The sequence below is a fragment of the Acanthaster planci genome, linkage group LG11 (assembly GCF_054643075.1).
Source record: "Acanthaster planci isolate LZ-2023a linkage group LG11, COTS_SCS, whole genome shotgun sequence".
NCBI classification, from domain to species: domain Eukaryota; kingdom Metazoa; phylum Echinodermata; class Asteroidea; order Valvatida; family Acanthasteridae; genus Acanthaster; species Acanthaster planci.
The window spans coordinates 16,038,408-16,062,439 of NC_141787.1; the positions used below are offsets into that span (position 1 = coordinate 16,038,408).

At 40.3% G+C, this 24,032-nt stretch overlaps 1 protein-coding gene across 3 annotated transcripts in view; it reads left to right on the forward strand.

Annotated features, from left to right (window-relative positions):
- Window positions 1–470: 470 nt before the first annotated feature.
- tgfbr3 (transforming growth factor beta receptor 3) overlaps window positions 471–24,032 on the forward strand; it is a 42,464-nt gene continuing 18,902 nt past the window's right edge. Inside the window, exons 1-8 of one of the 3 annotated variants that reach the window (XM_087143445.1) lie at window positions 471–755; window positions 4,147–4,626; window positions 16,052–16,407; window positions 17,825–18,011; window positions 18,366–18,691; window positions 19,073–19,235; window positions 19,402–19,673; window positions 21,102–21,284. In XM_087143445.1, coding sequence (XP_086999571.1) covers window positions 4,518–4,626; window positions 16,052–16,407; window positions 17,825–18,011; window positions 18,366–18,691; window positions 19,073–19,235; window positions 19,402–19,673; window positions 21,102–21,284 — 1,596 coding nt within the window. In that variant the 5' untranslated portion in view covers window positions 471–755; window positions 4,147–4,517. Of the gene's footprint in view, window positions 756–4,146; window positions 4,627–6,658; window positions 6,860–16,051; window positions 16,408–17,824; window positions 18,012–18,365; window positions 18,692–19,072; window positions 19,236–19,401; window positions 19,674–21,101; window positions 21,285–24,032 lie in introns of those variants that run through there. The other 2 variants (XM_022229427.2, XM_022229430.2) reach the window with 2 other exon arrangements.

The window sequence follows — 24,032 nt, forward strand, 5'->3', positions numbered from 1 at the left end:
AAGGAGTTTAGCCCTTCGCTGATTCTCAATTACCACCATTAATTAAGAGATCACATTTTGTCTTGGAATGAAAAGAGGGATATTCTGAAAAAAAATAATAACATAAACAGCGTAACAAAAATTATTTATATGATTTGTTTCAGTAACAGTTATTGGAAAAATATTCTTTACAACTGAGCAGAAGGAAATATAATTAGTACATGGCTTTGATCAGTTTTTGTATATCTATACATTAACAATTAATTTCAGAACGCACTAAAGCATTAACAAGTAAACAAGAAAAAAAACAAAACTATTTTTGCCATCAACATTTGAAAAAGAAAATTAAAAGGAGATATTTATTCTAATTTTAAAATTAAATAAAGTTGGCGATGCAAATTTGCAAAATTTCGAACACGTACTGCACTGACACGCTCCTTTAAGAATATTTCGGGGTCGTAGCATGGTCAGCGAGTGACGTCATACATATCGGGTCACTGTTCTGTACCCGTTTTCGTTTTTGTGCACATACAAAATACGAACGGCCATAGAGTTCATGCACACGAGCGTGCTCGCTGACGGGGGAATTGTCGAATTGCCGTGCCGATTTGACCAACCGACTTCGGCGTTTTCTAGCAGGGCAAAACTAACAGGTCCACCTCTGACTTGACAAACGTTAACCTCTGGACACTCTGGTGGTGAAGTGGTGTGCATGTGTGCCGGTGAAAGTAGGTCAACGTATCGCTTTTAGCTCAGGAGTGGATGAGGTGAGCATGGTGAGATTAACGTTGCTTCTGTATTTTTTTTTTCCGAGGTTGTCTCTTTGGACAGTTCATGGTCATGATGGTCAGCAGTCAGTGTGACATACCGAACGCCCAGCAGCGTGTATCTAGTTGTGTAGGTTGCACGCTGTTGTGTTGACTTAGGCTAGTTGGACATTCTGCAGAGGCGGATGGGGGGAGGGGCAACTGGGCTTATCCCTCCCCCAAAACCAGGAAACAGAGCCTTAAAAATTAAATAGGCCTAAGCCTGAAGAAATAGGCTAAGTAAAAATAGGCCCTAGGCCTAGTTAGAAAAAAAGAGATTTTTTGCCTGTTTCGTTTCCCTTCCATATGCAGTGACTGTCTGCATCTTAATTTTGTGAAAAGCCCCGAAATGTACGTGTAGGCCTAGGCCTAGTCTCACCCCTCAAATGTAAAAAAAAAAAAGTCATGGAAAGGTTGCATGAAAAATTCCCAAATTTGTACCCCTATCCCCTTCAATCCCCCCAAAAAGATAAGTTTGGCTCTAAATATTTAGTTGTGCATCTGCCCATGGAGGAAGTTTGTGTCCTTCCTCCATGATCTGCCCTTGCATATTTGTTGAAGCTCATTTTTTTTGTTCATGCATTGGTCTACTTCTGTTTCAAGAGAAGATTAAGGATTAAGCCTAACTGGTCACATGACCAAGCATTACCCATCGACCATGTGGCATTTTGTTGATTGTGTTGTAAGGCATGCCCAGTGAACATTTGGTGGAAACATGAATTAGCAATTAGCCTGTTGGACTGTTGACCTTATCCATAACATGTGCATGAAGCTCAGCCAGGTGATCGTTAGTTAGTGCACAAACATTCTTGTCGTTTTCTCCAGTATGTAGAAAGGTCAGGATCAGTATGAAAGGAAAGTACAGAACATATATGTCATGTTTCAATATGGTCATTCACACATTCTCAAGGGTACAATAATAACATCCCTATATGAGACGGAAATGATTACGATGTTTCTTTGGGCGTGATGATATGCTATGTATCAGGCACTTTTTGAAAACACACCTGATGATCTCGGTTTTCTCACTCTGCCACGGTACAAAAGCTTGCCCCGCTAAAGTGAAATTCTAGTTGCAACGTAGATATTCAGCATTATCCAAAAAATTTAGCATTTGCTAAAAAAAAAGACAATGCAAGTCGCACACAGTAATTGAAGAAAGGCAAAGCACTAACATGTAGCTATTTGACAATTAAACCATAAAAAACTGTGTGTAAGCGCCAAGAAAATTGCCAATAATGCAGCACAGAGGCAACAAATTTTAAGCCGGTATAAAGGATTTGGTATATTGATAATCGGAGATGATGTCATATTATACATCACGGTACATGTAGCTGTCTTCAGCCAATCAAAAACTTGGAAACCAAGGGTATTGATCATTGGTATTTCTACCTCAATTGTATGACGTCGCGTAATGAGGGGCACTGTTCACTTTTGTCTTATTGGTACATATATTTACATGTGGTTGATATCCATGAAATCTGACATTAACGTTTGATGTGGGTCATTTCAAATCAATTTTGCTACCCCTAATTTTGGATGCCAATCCTACATTTTTGTTTTACTCAGTTTTTCAAATTTTTTAAGGTGTAAAAAATGTGAGGAAACAATTAGAGCCATAAAGGAACGTTGGGGCTCCTATTCCTCTGTGGTTTATTAATGAGAGTTCTATGTCCAGCCACCACAATTCTCGTGTATAAACCACTTTATCTTAGACAATTTCAGTATTTGCCAAGCTGGATTCTCTTGTTTTCCACAACTCTTATTCAACTAATGGATGGCTCTTCGGGAATTGTTGTGTGGGAGAAAAGTAGGCTATTTCTGGATGGCCTTTTTTTTGGCAAATTAAATTGTGCTTCACTCCTTAGGAATGACAATTACACAACTGCGACCGGCTCTGTCATACGGGTATTCTTGTAAGTTGATAAACTTTTGCAGCTTTTGGCTAATTATGTCAGCAAAAGGTCCTATAGTGTCTTTGTTTAAACCTAAAACCCAGTTGTAAATATGTAGAACCTACATTTACATAAGTAGATACACTCACCGTATATTTTTCTTGATATTAACAATATACATGTACATGAGGCCGGATCCAGACCCCAATTTTGTTTGGGGGGGGACCAAACCTTGTAAGCAGGTGCACTTTTGCATTAACTGATCCAACCGGTCACAATTAAGCAGCTGCTCAGAAACAATTTCCTGAACAAAATGGCTCAGTCCGTACAAAAAACCCTCCATGAAGACACTTAATATGTTCACTCTGTTTGATTTAAAACATAAAAACCCCATTGTGTTTTTTGTTGGGGGGAGGCATGGTCCCTGTTGGCTCGCATTCATCCTTGTGTGCATTGTGACAATATGACATTGAATATTTTCCTTACACAATGTTCTCTATTCTTTGAGTAGCTGTCAAAATTTGTTATACAGGATAGGGTTAGAAATGTCATGGAAATAGGATAAAGATATGTAGTTCCAGTTTAAAAAGGAAAAATAGTGGTTTCTTTTTCAAAGTGGTGATTTTGAAGTGGCAATTTCAGTTGGTTGACTAATCTTTAGATTACCTCGGGTGCTTGAAGAAAATGTAAAATTCCACATTTCAGTAGTATTTTTGCCTATCTATATTAAACAATATTAAGGCCACCCAAAACGCTCTCAACATGATAAAAACCAGATACATGTATCAGCTCCATTTCTTTGCTCAAGTTTGTGTACTTACATTTGACTCGTTAATAAACATTTTTTTGTCCATCTTTGTGTGAGAGCCTCAGTTTTGCAAACTGCAAATGAAGGGGGGTAAAGATGAATGTATTCAAGATGGAAATAGCACAGCTGGCTCAGACTGTGGAAGGATAGTACCACCTCAGTGAGTAATGTCAACATGCATACAAGTCAGCCTTCCTTAGTTCCTGATGCAGGCAGTGCCTATGTCTTGTGGTTTGGTAAACCAATGGAGGTCAGAGAGTGTTGGAATTTTTATGTTTCTGTTTTTGATTTTAGATCTTTAAAGGTGTAGTGTGCATAAGTTGCACTTTCTGATACTGTTAGATAATATGCATAGGAGCAGTCCATATACATGTTTGTTTTTGTTGTTCCAAGGTGGATTTACAGCATAGACAATGAAGTATTCACACACAAACAAACTAAGAAAAAAAAGAAACTTATTTTGAATTCCATTATTCGGTTATTTTATTTTTTTTTATACTTTTCGAAGTGTAATGTAACATGTACATGTAATTCCCTGCAAGCTGCAAGTTGACAGACTTTTAACGTGCAAAAAAGTCTTGTCGAGTCACCTCGTGAGTCATTATACATTGTAATTCAGCCAGAAATTACCCCGTTTGTTTATATAATTTGTACACAGGTAGTTTTGTCTGGATGTGCTGCATATTGTATATGCTTGTACATGTAGATGAGACCAGCTGAAAATGCATAGACTCCACTTGGCTCTGGTATAGCTCTACCTCAAGAAGGCTTGACACCAACTGCATGTTCGCTCCTACTTAATCTGGCCCTCTGTGGGGAGAATGTGGTCCCAGGTGCCCTGTGGATGATTTCTGCCAGTCAGAAAGCTAGGACAGCAGAAGCCGGCATATATGGTAACCATGGTAACTCTGAGGAGTAGGAAAAAAAAAAACTGAGTGAGGGATTTGCATCGCTGAAGGACTCTCCACAGGTTGTGATCCCAGCAAGCTTTATTTGAGATAGCAGTGTGCTGATGCGAGAATCTTATCTATGATCGTGAACTACATGCACCGAATGCATCCAGTCTCAGGAATGGCTGTTCTTCACCAAATGGCAACTTTCAGCTTACTGATGACCACCCTTGCCAGCGTTATCTTGGGTGAGTACTGAAACCAGCCAGTACACTATTCCACTTTGCCTTTCTTCTTGTTTGTCTCTTCTACCCGTAATCACTTGTCTTGATGTAAATGGAGCTCACCATTCACTGCAGACTGTGGTACTGGAACAGTTCTGGTACTCTTAAAATGGGTGAGACTTGAGAGACCAAACAATGAGGTAAGTATCGCTACATGTGCAGTGTACATGTCATTCATTTCTTTATGTAATAATAATAATAACACAATTCTTATATAGCGCATCACATAGCACATCTCGATGCGCTTCACAGTAATATTATGAAATAAAGCAATTAATGAAACAGGTGAGTTTTAAGTAGTGATTTAAATTCGTTTTCATTTTTGACAGTTCTGATATGGTGTAGGAGAGAGTTCCACAGTGATGGTGATGCATACTTGAATGAATGATATCCATAAGTCTTAGTGCGAGTGACAGGTGTACTGAGCAGCAATGTTGAACTAGAACGGAGGGTGCGTTGTGGCTCGTATACTTGAATACTTGAATGTACAATGACAACGTGGGCTCTGCATATCGTAGAAAATAATGAAATCATTACAATTTTTCCAGCAGCAAGGTTTTTTTATTGTTTGTTTGTTGGGGTGTTGGGGTTGTTTGTTTGTTTGTTTGTTTTTTGTTTGTTGGGGTGTTGTTTTTTTTTTTTCCTAGGATACAAAGTAAAGCTTTTCCCCATATGCATATACATATATTTTGAAAGGCCTTGCCCCACATGTTGTCATGTCATAATTGTTAATGGTAGGGACTAACAATTCCAGTAGGTAAACTCTTGGAGATTTCTTTGTCCGAGGAAAAAGAAGGCAGTCTATTTGTGGTGTGCTGGGGACAATAGAAAGTTCTTCCAAGGTTGTTAGGGGTTGTGTGTTTGTATCACACCAGCACTACATGTAACATATTAGATAAGATATGCTCCATGTACTGGTACATAAGATATGTATGATAAGATGCAAGATAAGATATTCTCCATGTTGGCACGCTATTACATTTTTAAGTCACTGTATTTTCATCCATGACCCGCGTGACGTGAATGCGGTATTTTTACATTAGCAGGAGGATACTAGTAATTCCAGAAATTAGGGGTCCATCTTATTTTATGTCCCTGTCACATCTGACATATGATTTTGTAAGTTCAGAATAAATTTTTCTAATTTCCAAGAGTGATGAATTCATGCAAATTACATGTACCTTCCAAACAAATAGTAATAGTTTGAAATCAATTCCGGTGATATTTCCATGTCAAATAACAAGGGTCGGATGTAACAGGGACACAAAAATGTCGCACTTTTGGACCTCTAATTTCTGGAATTACCCAGGAGCAAACTTGCCATTTTGACAGATTCTGCCTTTGCAGATATTAGTAATTGTAGTCCATCATTTGATTTACGTGTACAGGATAACACAATCAGTGCTTAGGGTTTCTGTGTCGCCCTTGGAGATGATCATCAATTTCTGGCGGAAATGTTGATTTGAGGCCTTCCATCGAAACAGCGCTGTGTTTTCGTTCAGATCAATTTTGGATGGTTGTTGTTACCAGTAGCTGCCAGTCCTGCGCTTAATAGATGTCTGATTTGAGTTTGCATGTACATGTAGTTCAAGGTGTGCTCGGTACAGCCAACTGCTCTGAAATCTGTTCACAAAATCTGCAATTAGTTCCTCATTTGTGCATTGCCATAGCCCCCTACCAGATGTTGCTGTACCAAGTATCAAGACAGCTAGCATACAGGAGTAGTCATCTCACGTGATGTTGAGAAAGTACTGGGATAGGACATGGTAACCAAATTTCCAAACCTACATGTTACATCAGTTTATGTTACACAAGTGCCCCGTGTACATACTGTACATATTCATGAGTACAGTGTTAATGTTTCATTCAAGGATTGGATATACACAAAAGTACCTGGACTTTTACTGGGATACATTGTATGTGCATACATGTACATGTACGTGTAGTCGTGTACAGAGATGGACACGTACATGTGTACATGTATGTTGTCGACATGGGTCTTTCAAATCTTGTCATCATTGTGTGATTGTAATCTAGTAGCTGAAGGTCCAGGGCTCAGGGGCCTTCTTCCAGCATGGCCTCTAGCTATCAATCATTTAGCGGGAAGTACCCACACGTGATTATTTCCTGAACTTAAACCTCTGACTGGGTGTGATGTTCAGGGCTGGCCTACATCTCTTCTGAAATTGATATACATGTGAGTAGTGCAGTGCACTTAAATAAAAGTGCACTTAGTGAATCAGATCGGTAATTTTAAAAAGTAAGGTCATTGGGGAACAAAGCATGCCCTGTGAGTGTACATACATGTTGGGCAGTGTTGATTGGGTAGACCTCATGCATGTACATGTACGTGTGTCCGAATGACCTCAGACAACTCCTCATTTTTAAACATGTGCTGTTGCCTGTTGGCATTCCGCACTGGCTCATTCCACGTGAACACAAATGTATGCGTGTGCTGACATTTCAAGTTCAGAGGTGTGGAAAACATGAAAACTGAGCCTCGATTTTCAACCTGCTCGAATTTTTGTCTTTTACACTGTGCTAAAGGAAGTCAAGCTTACGATGAAAGGCATAAACATGGCAGTTAATGAAGTTCATTGAGCTACATGGACGTGTAGTCTGTAAAGTTGGTCAAGTCCATCTTGTCCTACTTTTGTGGAAAAGTGGTGAGATTCCAAAAAACAGGAAAAGAAACTGCAGATGATCCATAGGAAGATCAAGATTTTGAGCATTTCCATTTCCTGTTGCATAGCCGTTCATAAGAGCTTTAAACAAGCCATGGCTACACGACTGAAAGTTTGAGCAAAGCCCCCTTGAATAACTTTAAAACATCCCTGCCACATCTTCTCTACTTTTTCCTTCACATTTGACAAAAATCGCACGGCGTTTTTGAGATGTGAGAATGACATCTCCATACCCTTCCCCTTGAGTCCTGCATGAGATTTTGGACTGAGTCGCAAGGTTGATCAGACAGTAGGCCTACTGGTAACCTCACTTGCCTGTGCACCCTCAGACACTCCGGCGCCAGAATAACTTAAATGCCCATGCCTCGCCTAGAAACGGGGGCATTTTGGAGAATTGCTAAGCAAACACAAAATGCATCTTAAAATTCTTTTCACGTCCTCGTTGTTTAAATGTGCGTATACAGTGGCGTCATTTTGCATCAAGCAATTTGAGCGTGGTCAAGATTTGACTCTGGATTTTGTGTGTTTCCAAGAATAAAGGCAATAAAACATGTTTGCATTGATATGCCACACGCTTGCACCTGTCAAAAAGAATTATCCACGGGCAACTTTTTGTATACATGTATTTTTTTGCATGCATTTATTTCCACTTTCATTATTCACTAATTTAATGCCTTGTATTTTCACGTCAAGGTAATCACTGATTGCTTCTCTGCAAATGCAGTCCTTTATATAGGTTCCACTTTTCTGCACACCCTGGCAGACAGGTTACTCGAGGTTGCTCGGAAATGTCATTTTTGCATTCTCCCTCTTTTTGACTGACATAAAGTACTGTAGGAGACAGAATGTGCATTTTACAAATATCAACGTTTGGAAGGTGGAATTATTAAATGACATTGTCAGATACCGAAGTTGTCTTAATTAACAGTGTCTGAAATGATAATTTGAATTGGAACTTATTGCCAGTCAGATTTTTTTTTCAATCAGAGAGACATACTTTAAAAATGCCACAAACTGTTTTATAACAATTGGTATGACCTGAAATGTACAGTACACTGTACATGAACCGGTACATGTACATATTGTGAATTTTGTGCAGGTGATTGACTCTGACTCTGAGAAAGGTTCTACCACAGGTGCAAATGGAAATTATTTCAAGCCTTCAAACTCGAGTTGAAAAAACTGGCAGATATGCATTGTACAACCGTATACATGTGCATGTACAGGAAAATAGCCGCTACGAATGCAGGTTTTGTGTTCCATGCAGACTTTTGTCAAGGTAAAATCTTTTGATGTTCTATTTTAAATTTGGGGGAGGGGGAAAAAAGATTAATGAAAAGAGTTGCAGCGCGTATTATTCAACTGGGCATTTACTACATGTACTCATTTTCATTATTAAGCAAATTTCTGGTGACAAAACCAAGAATTTCTCAAAAGTGCCCAATGCGGTGGCACGCACTATACTGTACATGTAGCTCACAAGTCTGAAGAAACTTGTAGAGGGGAGACAGTTTGAAGCAGTTACAGTTTTAGACGTGGGAGAAAAATCCCAGAAGAATATGCGGGATGAAACCCACAGAACCATGTAGGGACTAAAAATCCAATATGCATGCAGACTGAGCCGGGAATCAAATTGGGGTTATATTCCAGTAAATATAGATTTCGAATTGGAAATGTCACAGCCCACAAGCAAAAATGCTGCAGCCCCTTTAAAAACTGAAATCCATTGTGCTCTCAATATGGCTCAGGAAATGGTTGTCATCATCATTGGGAGTCATTACTTGTAAGTGTTTCCGGCGTCCGTTAATAATTCAGAGACAGGCGTAGTTCATGTAAAATATTCAGTTCATTTCAAATGTATTCAATAATTTATTTGTGAACGGTGCTTTATAACAGTGTCACCTGTCCTTTTTCCCCCATGTTATGAGTACATTCCATTGTATATGATCTTTTTTTACTTTTGGATCATTTCTGAATTTGAGAGGCATTTACATACATGTATCTAATTCCGTTTATTTCCAGCCATTCTCTTTAGATGATGAACCATTTTTAGACACCGTAATGGATTGTTACTAGATTGAGAAGAATGATAGTTGCTGGCAGAACCCCAAAAGGCTGATTGCTCAAGTGGAAATGTTTTTTTCCTTTTACAATTTCGTAACGCAAACATTTTTTTGGTCTCTTGTTCATTTTTGCTTTCAAATGAAGTACCATGTGAACCGGCCTTCAGATTGTATACATGTACATGTACTGGTACCTCATGGGTTGACATTGTCAATATTATTTTTACATAGGGGCCCCCAAGACTTCCTGTGAAATACTGTATTGGTGCTTTTCTGGTTTGAAATGCTGTGTGTGCACCTACATGTAGCACGTACAGTATATGAATGGTTACATTGTGATCCAATTTCCTGGCGTGAAACTTGTTGGAACCATTTACATATGTTCATGTATGTACGTACGACACGGCCCTATGCCTATGGCAACAGCGTGCAAAGAGCGAATTGACAGGGATGCAAGTTGAAATTTCAGGCTTTCAAAATTTTTGGCCTTAAAACCGGGCGTCTAAATTTGTGTAATCTGTTGCTGTACATGTATGTAATATGTGAGGCCAAAATGTCAAAGCCCAATCCCCCAGCTTATGGTAGGCACATGTACCGATACATGTACACTGTACTGCTACATTGACATGCACTTGCCCACAAATAGCCTTGCTTCAACATCTTCTTCAACAACTCATACCAATGTACATGTACCAAATACCAATCCATAATTATAGGTTCATTGTACCCTGTAGTTTACATCTAACATCCAACATCCAACAACCAGCCTGCCAAATTATTTCGGGAAAATGAAATGACCTACACTCTGAATTTAAAAGACGGCAATAGTGCGACAGCCTGCGAATTTGGTTGCACTGGGCTGTACTGTAGTGTTTTGTTGTGGCAATGGAACATTAATTGTGTGTGCCATAAAATTGCCACATCTCACTGATAGATTTTGAATATTTATAAGTACCACCATGACATTCACAGAGAGTAATTTTTTTTTTACGATGTAGATTCTTAACTAAAACTATATTTTTGAGCTTAAATTTTTTTTGATTTTGTAAACTGTTTAAATTTTCTGTGTTTTAATCCTGCAAAATATATAAATGAAATGAAAATAAATGAATGACATAAGAGTAACAAATAGTGGTTTGTTACTTCCTGTGTCACAATACTATAAGTTGTACTGTCCATGTCAAAGGGAGAATGTTCAACTGATTTTGAGTGCTCAAACTAATGGGACTGTTGTAATCTAGGGTCAGGGATTTACGTGTAGAGATGTATGTACACCGACGCACAGGAATGAGTTTCTGCCCATCAACACAGCCCCATGACTTTGCACACTGTGTATATTTACACATATACCTGACAGGGAAATCGCAAACCGCATAGCTGGGTTCTTGGCCAGTTGCCAAGGGTATGGGTACCCCTATCTTTTGTAGTTTGCCATGAATGTGGATTTGTGTATGCTGCCTCAAGAGGCGCCACCCACGCATGGACATGTATGGCGCGCCTCTTCTGCACATATTCCTTTGCTTGCGACTCAGGCAAACTGTTTTCTTACAGTCCGTGAAAAACATTTCAGTTGTCATCAAAAGTGGTTTCTCTGAGATTCAGCACGGAGTTGAGTTCAAATCTTGGTAAAAGATGACAAAAATAACTAGTGCGATAACTTTGTAGTCTTAGGAAACTCCTTTTACTCTTGAACATTGAAACATAAAGTTGTTTCAGATGGATGGGATACAGAGCCTGAAATTACACCCCAAAAGCGGTCATACAAAATGTTCTGTGTCACAACACGATCAATTCACCTGAACAGACAGTACAGTAGCTTGTATATACCAAGGTCACGTGGGATCACACTATCAAGTACAAAAACTGAGCTAAAAAACACCCATTTGCCTCTGGGACTGTAACCTTGACATTTCTTCTGGCATTTTGTCTGCTTTTGGCTGGAAACATGCTACTTGTAAAGGATGTCAGAAGTGTCTGTAATTCCACACTTTGGGAGATGTTGCGGCTCTACCTCTTTATTTTGGATGAAATTTGACAAATAAGATTTGCACAAGAAAAGAATAGGCCAAATAACATCATAGAGTGTCAAAAATCCCTTGACTTTCATAACAAACTTAATAGGCTTTCAGTTTTGGCAGGGCAAAATGCAAGCACATGTACAGTACAGCTCTTTGTTGGCCATCACACATCTAGGCAAAAGCAAAATTTCAAGTGTACATGCACTATGTATGTATTGTTGAGAAGCAGTGGTGGGTGGAAAATCCAAGTTCAAAGTTTTGAAAGAAAGTTTTGACAGGCATTGGCCAACCATATTTTTACCCTTGCTTGACCTAGAAACATACATAATTGGTTGCTTATGTTGATGCTGTTCAGAACTCCCTGGTACATGTACATGTATGTACACTATGTGTTTGGTCTTATGCCCTGTACATATGTACATGTACATTATACACCCCGACTGTGGGTAACCAAGCTGTGGCAACTGTTGTGGCCACAAAGACAAAAAACTTTGTTTGTGAATGGGATTAGCCATTTTAATGCACAGCCTTTTTTCGTTTTGCACTCCACTTCGGAACACACAACACAAACTACTGTACATGTACCTACACTTAGCAGGTACAAGGTACATTGGGTTATAATACAATCATCGTCAGCTATTAGTCAACATTTAGACTTTGATATGAAGCTGCTCTCAAAGCTTATTTTGTGTTAAGTAAAAGGTGGCAGCGAGCCTGAATCGAAACCACTATGAGAAACACGACAGTTTTCTGAGAAGCATACAGAGGGCTATTTTTGGTTGGAGCCTGACACCATACTCCTAGGTCTATGCTGGCTGAGACCTACATGTATTTTGCGTGGACCACCAACCAAGGTGTACCCACAGAGAAATTGGGACATAGTTGTTGTTGCCTTCGATGTTATTCAATAAACGCATAAAAAAGACAGGAAATGAAACCTTTGTGAAAAAAGGAGCCGTTCTGTTGGTTCTGTTTTGTGGGATTTTATGTATTTTGAGTAGGTCAGGGACAGTGGGCAAATTCGTAAATATAGGGATTGATAATGTGTAAAAATGGTAGCCGGCAAAGGAATTCCAGTTGATTGTTATTTCAGTGCTAAATTGAACCATAGAGCTAGGAACAAATTGAACTTTTCAATGGCCATTTTTTTAAACCCATTTCTTTCAGCTTTATCAATAGGCAGAGTGATTTGGAGCATTTTTTTTTTAAATTTGGCTCCAGAGTAATGCAACACAGTATGGAGGTGTAGGCCTACATGTTCATGTGCCAGTTTGTGTACATGTTTGGTTTCCTTAATTACATTTGTAATTAGCGTGTCTGTGGTGAACGTGTGATGAATTCTTAGCAGTCACAGAATTGAAGGAAAACAACAGACAGGGATTGAATGCTGCCGTATGTCTATTCAGACTATCCATCAGCTGTGCTGTTTGTATGTATTACAATATGTACATTGTACATGTAACAACAAAATGTCACGCAGCTCAATTCCATATCACAATTTGATCTGTTTGTGCAGTGTACGTGTACTAGTTGGTAGCACATTACTAAAAACACAAAAGGCAATCATATTAGAAACGGCGTAAAAGGAAAATCTTCGTAAGAAATCTGGTTGTTTCCTGTGATCTTTTTCCTGATATTTCTTTTCATTTTGAGCCTCATTTCACATTGCAGTTCCTATACTAATCTACCGGTAATTTGTTTGTTTATCTGTGTTTTATCTGTGAATAGATCCAAAAGAATGTCGTTAAAAAGATGAATCGTCCTAAACATGTTTAATGTGAACACGATTTGGCGATATTGAGTGGGCCTTGACCATGGTATAAATACCAGGCAGCAACTCACTTCCAGCAAGCAGAAGGCAGATACATATACGTTGTAATAATGCCTGTCACGATTTACAACTGAAGCTGAGTTGCACATGACCTTTCAATCTCGTTCAAGAAAAACAAACATTAATTACTGTTGTATGTCTTTTTGGACAGTTTGTAAACAAATCCAGATGTTATTACTTTACATATTTCAGCTACCCCTTTGGGTCTTCATGCATTTTTGTAGTGTGTACATTTTTATGATATGTGGAATTCGTATATCATCAGTACACAGTTACATTTTTACAGTTTATAAACACAGATACTTTGAGCGTTTCTAACCCCGGAAATAATTTATGGGTTGTCCCAGGCACCAGGATATGACTTTTTTGTCAGTATTTAAGGTTTGTGACGATTGTCCTCTGATGAGTCAGTCCACCAAAATCTCTGGAGAGGAAAGATGGAAAATTTTTGAATAACACTCTTTGATCAGAAAGTTTATTTTTGAGGAGGCCCAATTCCAGAGCGGTAATTGACAAAGGTCATTAAAAATGTTCACTCTTCTAATTTTTGCTTGAAACTGGTTAGTATGCATACAGGTTTACAAACATGTACAAAATGCACCTGTTGAAAGTTGTGGGTAAAATCGTAAGTTACATGTACGTGTAAAATACACGTGATGCTTGATGTACATGTAACATTCTTACAAGGCCCCCAATAAGCTCTGACTTCAGATTTTCCTACCGACCCTAACTTTTCGGCATGACCCTAAAGTTTTTGTCAGCAAGTTAGGAAAATTAAATTAAAAAAAAATTTTTTTAATGAAAAAAGTCCTGTTTTCTTTTCTGTCTTCATTGTGCTTACACTACACTGTACATTCACGCAGCTCTGCAACTGCACGTCATAAAAAACATGGATGTTGCAAGATTTTTTCCACACGTTACCGGTAATTTGCAGAACTTGATCTCTTGTCATTTTGTGTGTTCATGAATTTAATATGAGGTTGTATTGCACGTACAGTACTTGAAGCAAGCATGTTTCCACAAAATTTTCTACTGCGGTACGAGTTGATCGCCCACTCCTTTGATGCATCACGCACGCTTACCACACGATATACGGACATTGTTTGTCAGTTTCCTGTTGTGATTACCTTACCAGCATTGTGTATAGTGGTGTGATTGTCCATAATTCTTAAGAATTGTCGACTGTAAATATGTTTACGTTGATTAAGGCAAGTTTTGTCACTTTTTATAAATGTAAACATTTTTTACACAAATAAATGGTGAAAGTGCTAACTACTTGGTAAAGGCGATAGTTGCATGGCAGTTGAAGTGTTGAACATGTTGATGTGTTCACTTTTACATTTCATTGAACATGTTGATGTGTTCACTTTTACATTTCATTTGTTTGAAACCTTCTTGGTATTACAGTAAAATCTTGATAAGTCGAAGCCCGTTAAGTCGAAACTCTGTTTACCTCGACGTCTTTCTGTATTCCCGACAAAAGAATAGGCCTTTATGTACAATAAACTATCCGTAACTCAAAACGTCAATACCACTAAAGCCGCTTATCTCAAAGTTTTGGTAGGCCAATTAAAACAAAAAACACTGAAGAATGATGAATAAAAAGTGAGGAAAGAACGCTTGCCTTCATTATGAGACATTACTGTCACGCGCACGGCTTTTTCTCTGATGAGCCGAGCACGTTCACACGGGCTGCCATTGTCACGTCGACAAGCACTGGGTGGGCATCAACCACAACCATAAAGGCCGTGTCTGAAACGGGCTTCCAGAGCTACGGCTAGGTCTATTGTCTGGGCGTCTCTATGCATTTCCAATGGAGTGAATACCAAGACCTAGCTCTAGACAAGAGATTCGGATGCAGCTCAGGCACGAATGATGTGCCCTCAAGTGCTGTGTACATGTGTCACGTGACCCAGCACGGAAACCCTGACCGACTGGCCCGCACGCTGCGTTATGCGGTAACAGCCCGATCAAGCAAAGCAAATGAATGAATTCTCAAGACGTAGACACAGGTACCAGTACATAACTTCATTGGTTTATTATTGTTTATTAATGTACCACATAAAAACATGTTTAATGATGATGTTTGAGGAAATCTTGCACAGTAAGGATAGCCTAAAATCCACTTCGTGTTCGACTCAGCTTGCAGGCCAACTGCCATAAGCCAGTAAGGTTGCATGTTCACTGAAGCATGTAACTTTCGATAACTTGAACGTCGGATAACTCGAACTTTTCGTCCATTCCCCTGAGCTTCGACTTATCGAGATTTTACTGTATACATATACTTGGACTTGGACTCAGACTTCGGGACGCAGACTCGGCCCAGTACTCGGCCTTGAATGTACTTGTACTCGGTGCTTTGGACTCGGACTCATCATCAGTGTACTTGTACTCGGCCTGGGACTCGGCACCTAAATTACTCGGAGTACCCCCGGTACTCTGTAGTGGGATTTTAGGACTCAACTCCAATACTGATGTACACTCATACCCTGATACGGTACTATTGTAGACAATTGAATCTCAACATTGTCATGCATTTCAATGCGTACATGTACACTGTACATGTACGTGTACAGTGTACATGATTTATGAGTTGAACAGATGTCACAACACAGTACTCCCTCCACACAGCTTAGTTTGTGGCCGTGTTATTTCAATGTGCAATTAACCTTTGCTAGACAGACTGAGCAAGCCTGTCTGGACTCGCTCAACTCTCCTCTCATCGACTTTTTCAACTGAATGTTTAAATCATACTAATGGCTTACATGTACTTGTGTTTGCTGTGCATTGTAGGTGTGTCGTGTAGTCAGACTTGTACTTCGCCCATGTCGCCCATCTCGCACCGGGTGCATGCCTACGACAAGCAGCCGCGTCGCTGTCTGGCGGGCTGTGTCAGTGCAGCATCGTCCAATCCCGACATCGTGGAGGTCCACGTCGTCAACCTCCAGTCTTCGACATCCACCACCTCTACCTCAGCTGCGGACTCCGAGAGCAGCCCGTCGAACCTTGTGAACTTTCACTTCAAGCCCAAGCAGGCGGGGTTTTTTGCGCGGTCCCTTGTGTTTGTCCTGAACTCGGCTGAGCCAGTCCGGTGGAGAGTTGAAGGAGAGAACATTATGTCCATACCCAAATTTACAATAAAAATTGTGGTAAGCAAGTGGCTCACGTCACATTCACAATTTTACCCTGCCTCCTCCGTATCAAAATGTCCACTTCACCCTATCCCATCAATGAAGTGTTGTACATGTACACTTTCCAGTGGAAGTGGTACTTAACAAAACTGTTCCTTTATAAGGAAACAAACCATGAAGGCTGTAAATAATGTACATGAACTTGAATTCACCGCTAAACCTTGATTCTCTGGAGGTTCATTTACTCTCAGCATGCTGACGTCTTACATGCACATTGTTGGACCTGAGTAAAAGCTGGTTTAGCTTGAGTTTGACCTAAAAACCAGGGTGCGAAATAAACACTCAGGTCAACCTCAAAGCTGTTCTTGGCGTCCTGTTAAACCACCTGTTGAAGACTAATCGTAAAATTTGTATTAGTACGAGAAATTGAAAAAAGATGTAAAAGACGAAATTGATTAGCTAAAGCTTTCTGCTTATCGTAACTTGGCATGGAACTGACCCTTTTCACCCTCAAGGTTTGACCGTCAAGAAAAATGCGGTGTGAGATCCAAAAACATTAACATTCCCCCTCAGCACTGCCCAGATTGTGAAGTTGTTCAAATAAGGCAGAATGGACTGTTTCCAATATGTTAAGATGAAAGTCTTTAGGCAGAGTTGACGGAATGTGATTCACCAGTCGCGAACACGTGGCACGTGATACAACGCACCCTGGGAAGAAGGGGAATGCGTCTGTTACTCAGTTAAATGTCTTTTGACAGTCTCTGAACTTCATGCAGAACTCGTCAAAGGACGTTACTTGCCACATCATTCTCCTTGATGTTTAACCACAGCCCCGGGCCCCAGGCTGATCCTTAAATGGAATGAACACCCTTAGTTACATGTACACAGAGACACGAATGTTGGTTGAGTTCAGAGGGCATGATTTACTACTGGGTCTTTAAGAGAATTCCAGGCAGGGAGGTCACTGCTCGGGAAGCTTGGGGTTAACTTTATTTGAGTGTCTAGCCAGACATTCTGCATTTGTGCTGTTGGCTTTGCCTTAGATGAATTCCAAAACATATGAATTTTTTTTTATTGCAACTATATTGACATTGGTCGCAACTTGTAGCTGATACATCCTCACTGTAGGGTCTTAAAACACCATTTGTTTTTATTCATTTTTTTCTTGGTGGTTAAAAGCAAACCAAATGTAACGAAACAAAACAAAAAATACAAATAAGGAAACACCACCAGAAAGTAAAGTGCAGGAAACTTGGTGAAGTTTGGGCACTTTACTGAATGTTTAGTAGCCCCAGTTTTCAGTTCGCAGGTCCTTTTTTTAGATGCGTGGCCACACAAAAGTGTTTTTAATGTATGATCTTATTACTAAGTTTGAATCCTTTGTGGTTTTCCCCCTCTCTGTCCCCTCTTCCAACCCCCTCATTCTTTGCAACAGGTACCGCCTCATTCGTGTAATTCTGTAACTTGGAATTCTGGGATATCACTGTCTGTCAGCGTGGTCTGTTTATCGCTACCTCTCAACAACTCGGACCTCTTAAACTTCACTCAAATTCAATACGGTAGTGTCAGCACCTTCAGTGAGGTTCTGGATGCAAATGGCCTCGGCCTACTAGTTGGTGCAGGTAGGTACACGTCCGGACACACCCTCTGTTGTCTGGGCCCATTTCATGGAGGCTACATGTGTAACATCGGCATCCGTCCACTGTAGAGTTAGTCCCAGTCTTTCATCCACAATTTGCTGAGCAAGCTTAAGGAAGTTAGCTATTGATCCTGTGCTGTCTGCGTGAGTTCCTCTTAACAAGCGACGTCCAAGTTGACCATTTTAGTCTTTAATTGTGGAAGTCCGAGCCATGGCCACTAATGCCTTGTCTGGCTTCAAGCCAAATAATCCCAATGCTTGGAATGCAAAACATTCTTTTCATTCTCATTTTGTGGATTTGTTTTGGTTTGTTCGTTTTGGTTATTTGTCCTGGCAGGCATTACTAGTCCCCCGACATGCGTCCTCAAGTCGGATTTCCAAACGCCAGACTTCACCGCCAAATTCATCCGAGAGCAGCCCATCACTGGCTGCCAGACGCAAGAGCTCCTGGGTCCATTACAGCGCGAGTTCCATGTCATTCTGCTGCAGGATGTCGCCGGTGCCCCTGCCACGGATACCAGCAACCCGCTACTGGTGACCGTGGAGCTGCAGCCAGTGAGGAGTGAGGAGAGCGCCTGCGATATCATTCTTGTCCTGGTGTCGGAGGCCAATGTGACCTGGAAAGTCAACCCAGGAAGAAGGCGAGGCCTCTTACAAGTCATAGTACGTTTGCTTTTTTTTGCGCAATTAAATTTTTATACTAAAAGGAAGCTTTCCTCCACAGGTCTGTCCCGTTTCAAAGATGGAAAGCACACTTGGATTGATATTGTATTAAGAATCCTCAGGATTAAGGTGAAGATTGAAAATATAAGTAATTAGTCAACCTGTAATGATTTGAACCAAGGTCTAAGAGGTTGAAAGTGTATTTTGCCATCAGTGGTCAGTTGAAAATGCGTGGAAATCCTTTGGGTTCCAATCCACTTGTGTGTCTAAATTATTTAGAATATCAAGTCTAGGCTTGAAGTCTCAGATCATTCAAGCCGCGTGTTACACAAGCTACGGTTTTCCATTTGAAAGACCAAAATTCTTTTCCTTGTTCATCAGAGTCCCAACTGGGTGGACATGAGGCAAGATTTTATGAACCAGTTCGAGAAGCGAGAATTGCCGAGGAACCCAGAAGGGCTGAGAGTATGGGCAAAAATGGAGCAGCGGCCTCTGACGTCGTTCACCAGTGCAGAAGTGGCCAATGAGTTTGTCATCATGTTGGGTGAGCTTTTCCATTTGGTCAGTTGAAAATGGAGAGTTTAAGGTAGTTGGTAGTTTTCTGATTTTCATTTCTACCCTTTTTAGTTGTGGTAGATTTTGTGTCTCTGCCCCTGATGCCAAACTTGTACCCTTTTGACGTTTTTATCTCCTTACATGTCCCTCCTCAGAGCACAAGACCCCTCCCACCAGGGAGCCCCCTTCCCTTGTCTCCATCATTAAGCAGTACACCATCACGGATTGTCGTCGGGACGGCATCACAGTTCGCATCCTGCGTCGGGTCATGGATGCTTTTGAGCTGTTAGCCAGCAACATGATGCTGCGGGATCACTCGTGCCGCGCGGTGGAGTCGGGGGACTATTACATCATCGATACGCAACGGGAGCAGTGTGGGACAACTATGACAGTCATCGACACGGGACAGGTGGTTTATCACAATGAGGTCAGTCCGGGTTCAATTGTTACGTCGCTCTGGCTTGCTAGCCACCTGTGGCACAATGTTGACACGTGTCGATTCATTGCACATGTACTCTCCTTCCCTTTTCCCAAGTGATCACATTTGGAGAGAGACATGGGCAGACAATTGATTAGGCTCAATTCGCATCTTTGCACGCTGGTTTGTGCCTGTCTTGCGTCAAGTTTGCTCAACCAAATTTCATGGGCAAGTTCTCCACTGCACAAAGCATTATATTTGCACACAATCCAGAAATCGAGATAGGGTCTGACTGGCATGTTCTGTGAACACGGCAAAGCTTAAAGTTGTGCTTTATGGCATCCATGACTGTAAGAACTCCTCCTTGTTTCTTAAAGAAAAGCAGTAAAATTAGGAGACACAACACACAAATATTTGATTTGAGTTTGACAACTGTTTTCAAGTACAAAGTTGAAAAGTTGATTTCTTAGCTCTTTCAATTTGGACAATTTTGATGTCTTGTAAAAGAATGGTTTGAGATAATTGTGACTGTGCACTTGTGATGCACCTGGTTTTCATGTCGCAGATTGATTCTGTTGGTCAAATCTCAAGAAGTGCAGCAGCTTATCACCAAAGTCTCTTTTTGTCCAAGTTGCCATTTCCTCAGAAGTCTCCCATTAATCTTAATGTGTATGTGTCTGTGAGTGACCCTGCAGTAAACCTGAATGACTTTGGCGTAGACTTTGGACTAAATTTGGAGAAATTTGTTGTTAGTAAATTGAGAAGACAAATCTGTGGCAGTGCCATAGATTTTGTTTAAAGCCTAATGGGATCCTTACTGGAACAAAAGGGAGTTGTTGGCTAAACAGTGGTTTCTCTCCCTGGTTGGCACATTACATGAGCATTGAAAAGTTTGAGCAAATACTGTTGTTAACCAGAGTTTGACTGAAGTGAGTCGCCTGAATGATGGATAGTTTCAACCATCTAGGTACATGTAGTAGACTGTTTGGATTAGGCTTTGGGCATGGTTGCACCATTGGTTATCAAAAGCCAATTCAATTGATCAGTACGGAGGCAACCATTCATACAGACACACAGCTTTTCCTTGGATCAGCTGATTTCCTCGTTTTTCACTTCACACTTATGCCATTGAAAATTGAAAAACATGGTACAAAGTCTTGTAAAGATTGGAATTTCTTCGTTCTTGTTAACGTCCTAGTTGCATGTCTGTGAACATTGCCAGAGTTGTAGTTCACAGCAAAATGTAAATTTTACAAAGTAGTCCGAATGAGGTCTTTCGAGTGTGACTGTACTGAGCATGTGCATAATTAAAAGCAAGTAACCAGTGGTCAAAGTATAGTTAGGGACCAAACTTGCCAATGCTTGTTGCTTTGGCAAAACATTTTTATTCCTAATACAAATTCTGAAATCTTTATCATTGGTGTTTACATTTGAAAGGTCGTTTACACCAACGAAGAGAGTGTAATGGAAGGCAGCGGGGAGTCAGACCTGGAGAGGTTAATGGGTGGGCTTCATGTTCCAGTAGACGATGAACAGTCCCTCACGGCCCGAATTCCTTTCACTTGCGAGTACGACAGCACGGGAGAGGTCCTGACTAGTGACTGGTTCAGTGGTGGAAAGGTCAGTGGTTAGGATAAGAAATTAGGCCTTGAGGAAGACACAGGCAAAGAACTGCAGTGCATGCTCAAAAGACAAACTTCAAAATACAAGGACAGCTCGGAATTCCTCTCAGGTTCCTTGCATTTGATTTATTCCACCCTACCCTTTCTCCAATCCCCTCACCCTGGCTCAAAACAGTAAGACATAGCAGTTATGCATGAACGTATTTTGCCAAAGCTGTATCTAAATTACTTGTTTACAGCTTGAGTTAACGCACAAGACTACGGACCTCTATCATGGGGCAGCCATCTTGCTTTCTACCATTCTAACCGATGTAATCAAACTGAGGCCCTGTCCGAAACGGGCTTCCAGAGCTATGGCTAGGTCTATTGTCTGCGCGTCTCCATGCATTTCCAATGGAGCAAATACCTCGACCTAGCTCTAGACAAGAGATTCGGATGCAGCCTGAGGCTGGAAGGAGAAAATAGTCTGATTCCTTTGATAACTATGGGAAGTTGTATTACTACTGCCAGTGGGTCTACAGGGAACAAGACAAACATGGCAGCATCATGATAAAGGTCTATGGGAAGTAGCTACAGCTTCTTGTTATTGGCCCTCATAGACTCACATGTCATCCCTGGTCGTAGTCAGACATAGCCTAAAGGCCGGTTCATACCACAGGCAAGTTGAAACGTGTTCAACATTTGCAAATTGGCAGTGTGAATATTTTATCTGACGTCACAGATTTGCATTTCATGTTCGCTTTTGCACAAAATATGAAGCGGCCTTAAGTGTGGTTCAGTATGGACTCAATGTGTATCCAAACCTTTAATGGTAAAAAAACGATCAAATCTGAATTTTGGCAAAGAGCTTGTGCAGTCACATGCATTGTCCTTGGGGAAAAGCTTGTGTATTCCATCAGGAATTGCTCACTCAAGCACTGCGTCAAATCTGAATTTTGGCAAAGAGCTTGTGCAGTCACATGCATTGTCCTTGGGGAGAAGCTTGTGTATTCCATCAGGAATTGCTCACTCAAGCACTGCGTCATTTGACATGAGTCAGTCAGTATTCACAATGCACAGGCAGGCCTTTGTTAAATCACTTGGCTGCAACTGGTAATAATGTTGGCGCCCATGAAAGCCACCGACAAGAAGCTTTGATGAAATTCCCTTGGACTTGTGTGTTATCTCCAGCCTTAGTCATGTCATTCGGAGACAACCTTATGGGACACTCGACTTGGGCAGTGCCCTCTACAGTGCCTGCACTGAGCTCATAAAAATGGCACAGACCATTTTCTCAAACCTGGCCATTGTCTCTTTGTGACCTCAAGTCTTGCCAGGGAATGGTCCAGGAGGTACATGTATTGTAGTCTTCAAATTCAAAGGAAAATTTTTGAAACTCCTGCCTCGATGTTTATTGAGTTGATATTTCCTAATGCCTCGAAGTCAGAAACACTAAAATCTTCTGAGGATGAAGCAAAAATAAAGCGGCAATTTGGAAAAATCCTAGAGCGTTGCTTAACACTTCAAAGTTTGTTACATACACGGATGTTTGACAAAAATTACATTGCCTATTACAGTGATATATGTTCTACTTTATATGTACATATAGGTGCACTTTCAAGCATTTTTAAAATTTGAAATTAACTGCACAGTGAAACAGTACTTTTGAAATGCCACTTAGATTTCCTCTACCTGAAATGCCTCCTCAAATTGAAAATACAGGGGAAAAAATGAAATTTTTGTTAAGCCTATAAAAGTGAAGTTCACTTTAAATGATCACTGTCGTACTTGCGAAAGTTCAGAGACATGTACCCGTAGTGCTAAGGATTCATAACATGAGATAAACTCTAAATTTTTACATTTCAAAACACAGTTTCTCATAAGTTTTGTAATAATATTGATTAGTGGTGGCAGTAAATTGAACAATGGCAGCGCACTGCTCAACAGAATGAAATGCTGAATGTGCGACAACTATAGACGTCGTGTCGTATTTGTTAGCAAGCCATTATGTACAGCATTTATCAATCATCAGCATTCATGACAAAATTTTTCACTAAAGATTTAGCCCGAAATGTGCTACAGAATATAAATGCAAAAAGACATTAATTGGTACTAAATCCAATCCCAAGAAAACACACAACTGTGCTGTAATAAAGGACGTGCAGTTATCAAAACACCTACTCTCAATTACATGTATGTTACATTTTAACATCTAAGAGGAGTTTAAACTGATCCAATATTTACCTTCTCACTACGAGAAAAATTTATTGCTAGTCACCAGTTCTTAGTTTAATTGACATTTAGTAGCACAAACATTTCCACTAATTCATGGTTACAGTCATTTTCTTCGCCCAAACTGAGAATACAGAAAAGAAGGTGACAGCCGTCAATGACAAGGCATTAAGACTACCAAATAAAGCCGATTTTGAAAGCTGAATTATACACTAAGACGTATTTCTTTCACTTTCTGTTTCTGTGATTCATTCGCTGTGTTCCTATACGGTCCATTTTTATTCTTTTTCTCTGTCGTAGGCATGTGGGGACACTCGTTCAAAAGTTATTTCATTAAATTTACACTCTCTCCATTAAGAGTTTTTCAGCTTCTCATCTTTTGAAATGTTCACTTCAACGTAATGAAGTCATAACGACACTTGAGTAACTTATACCCCCCAGCATGTAATCGCCCCATTAGTTACGGCCTCATGGCCATGGTTTGTTCTGGTTTGTTTCAAGATATACGATCTTCACTTTTTGATTCCCACTTTGG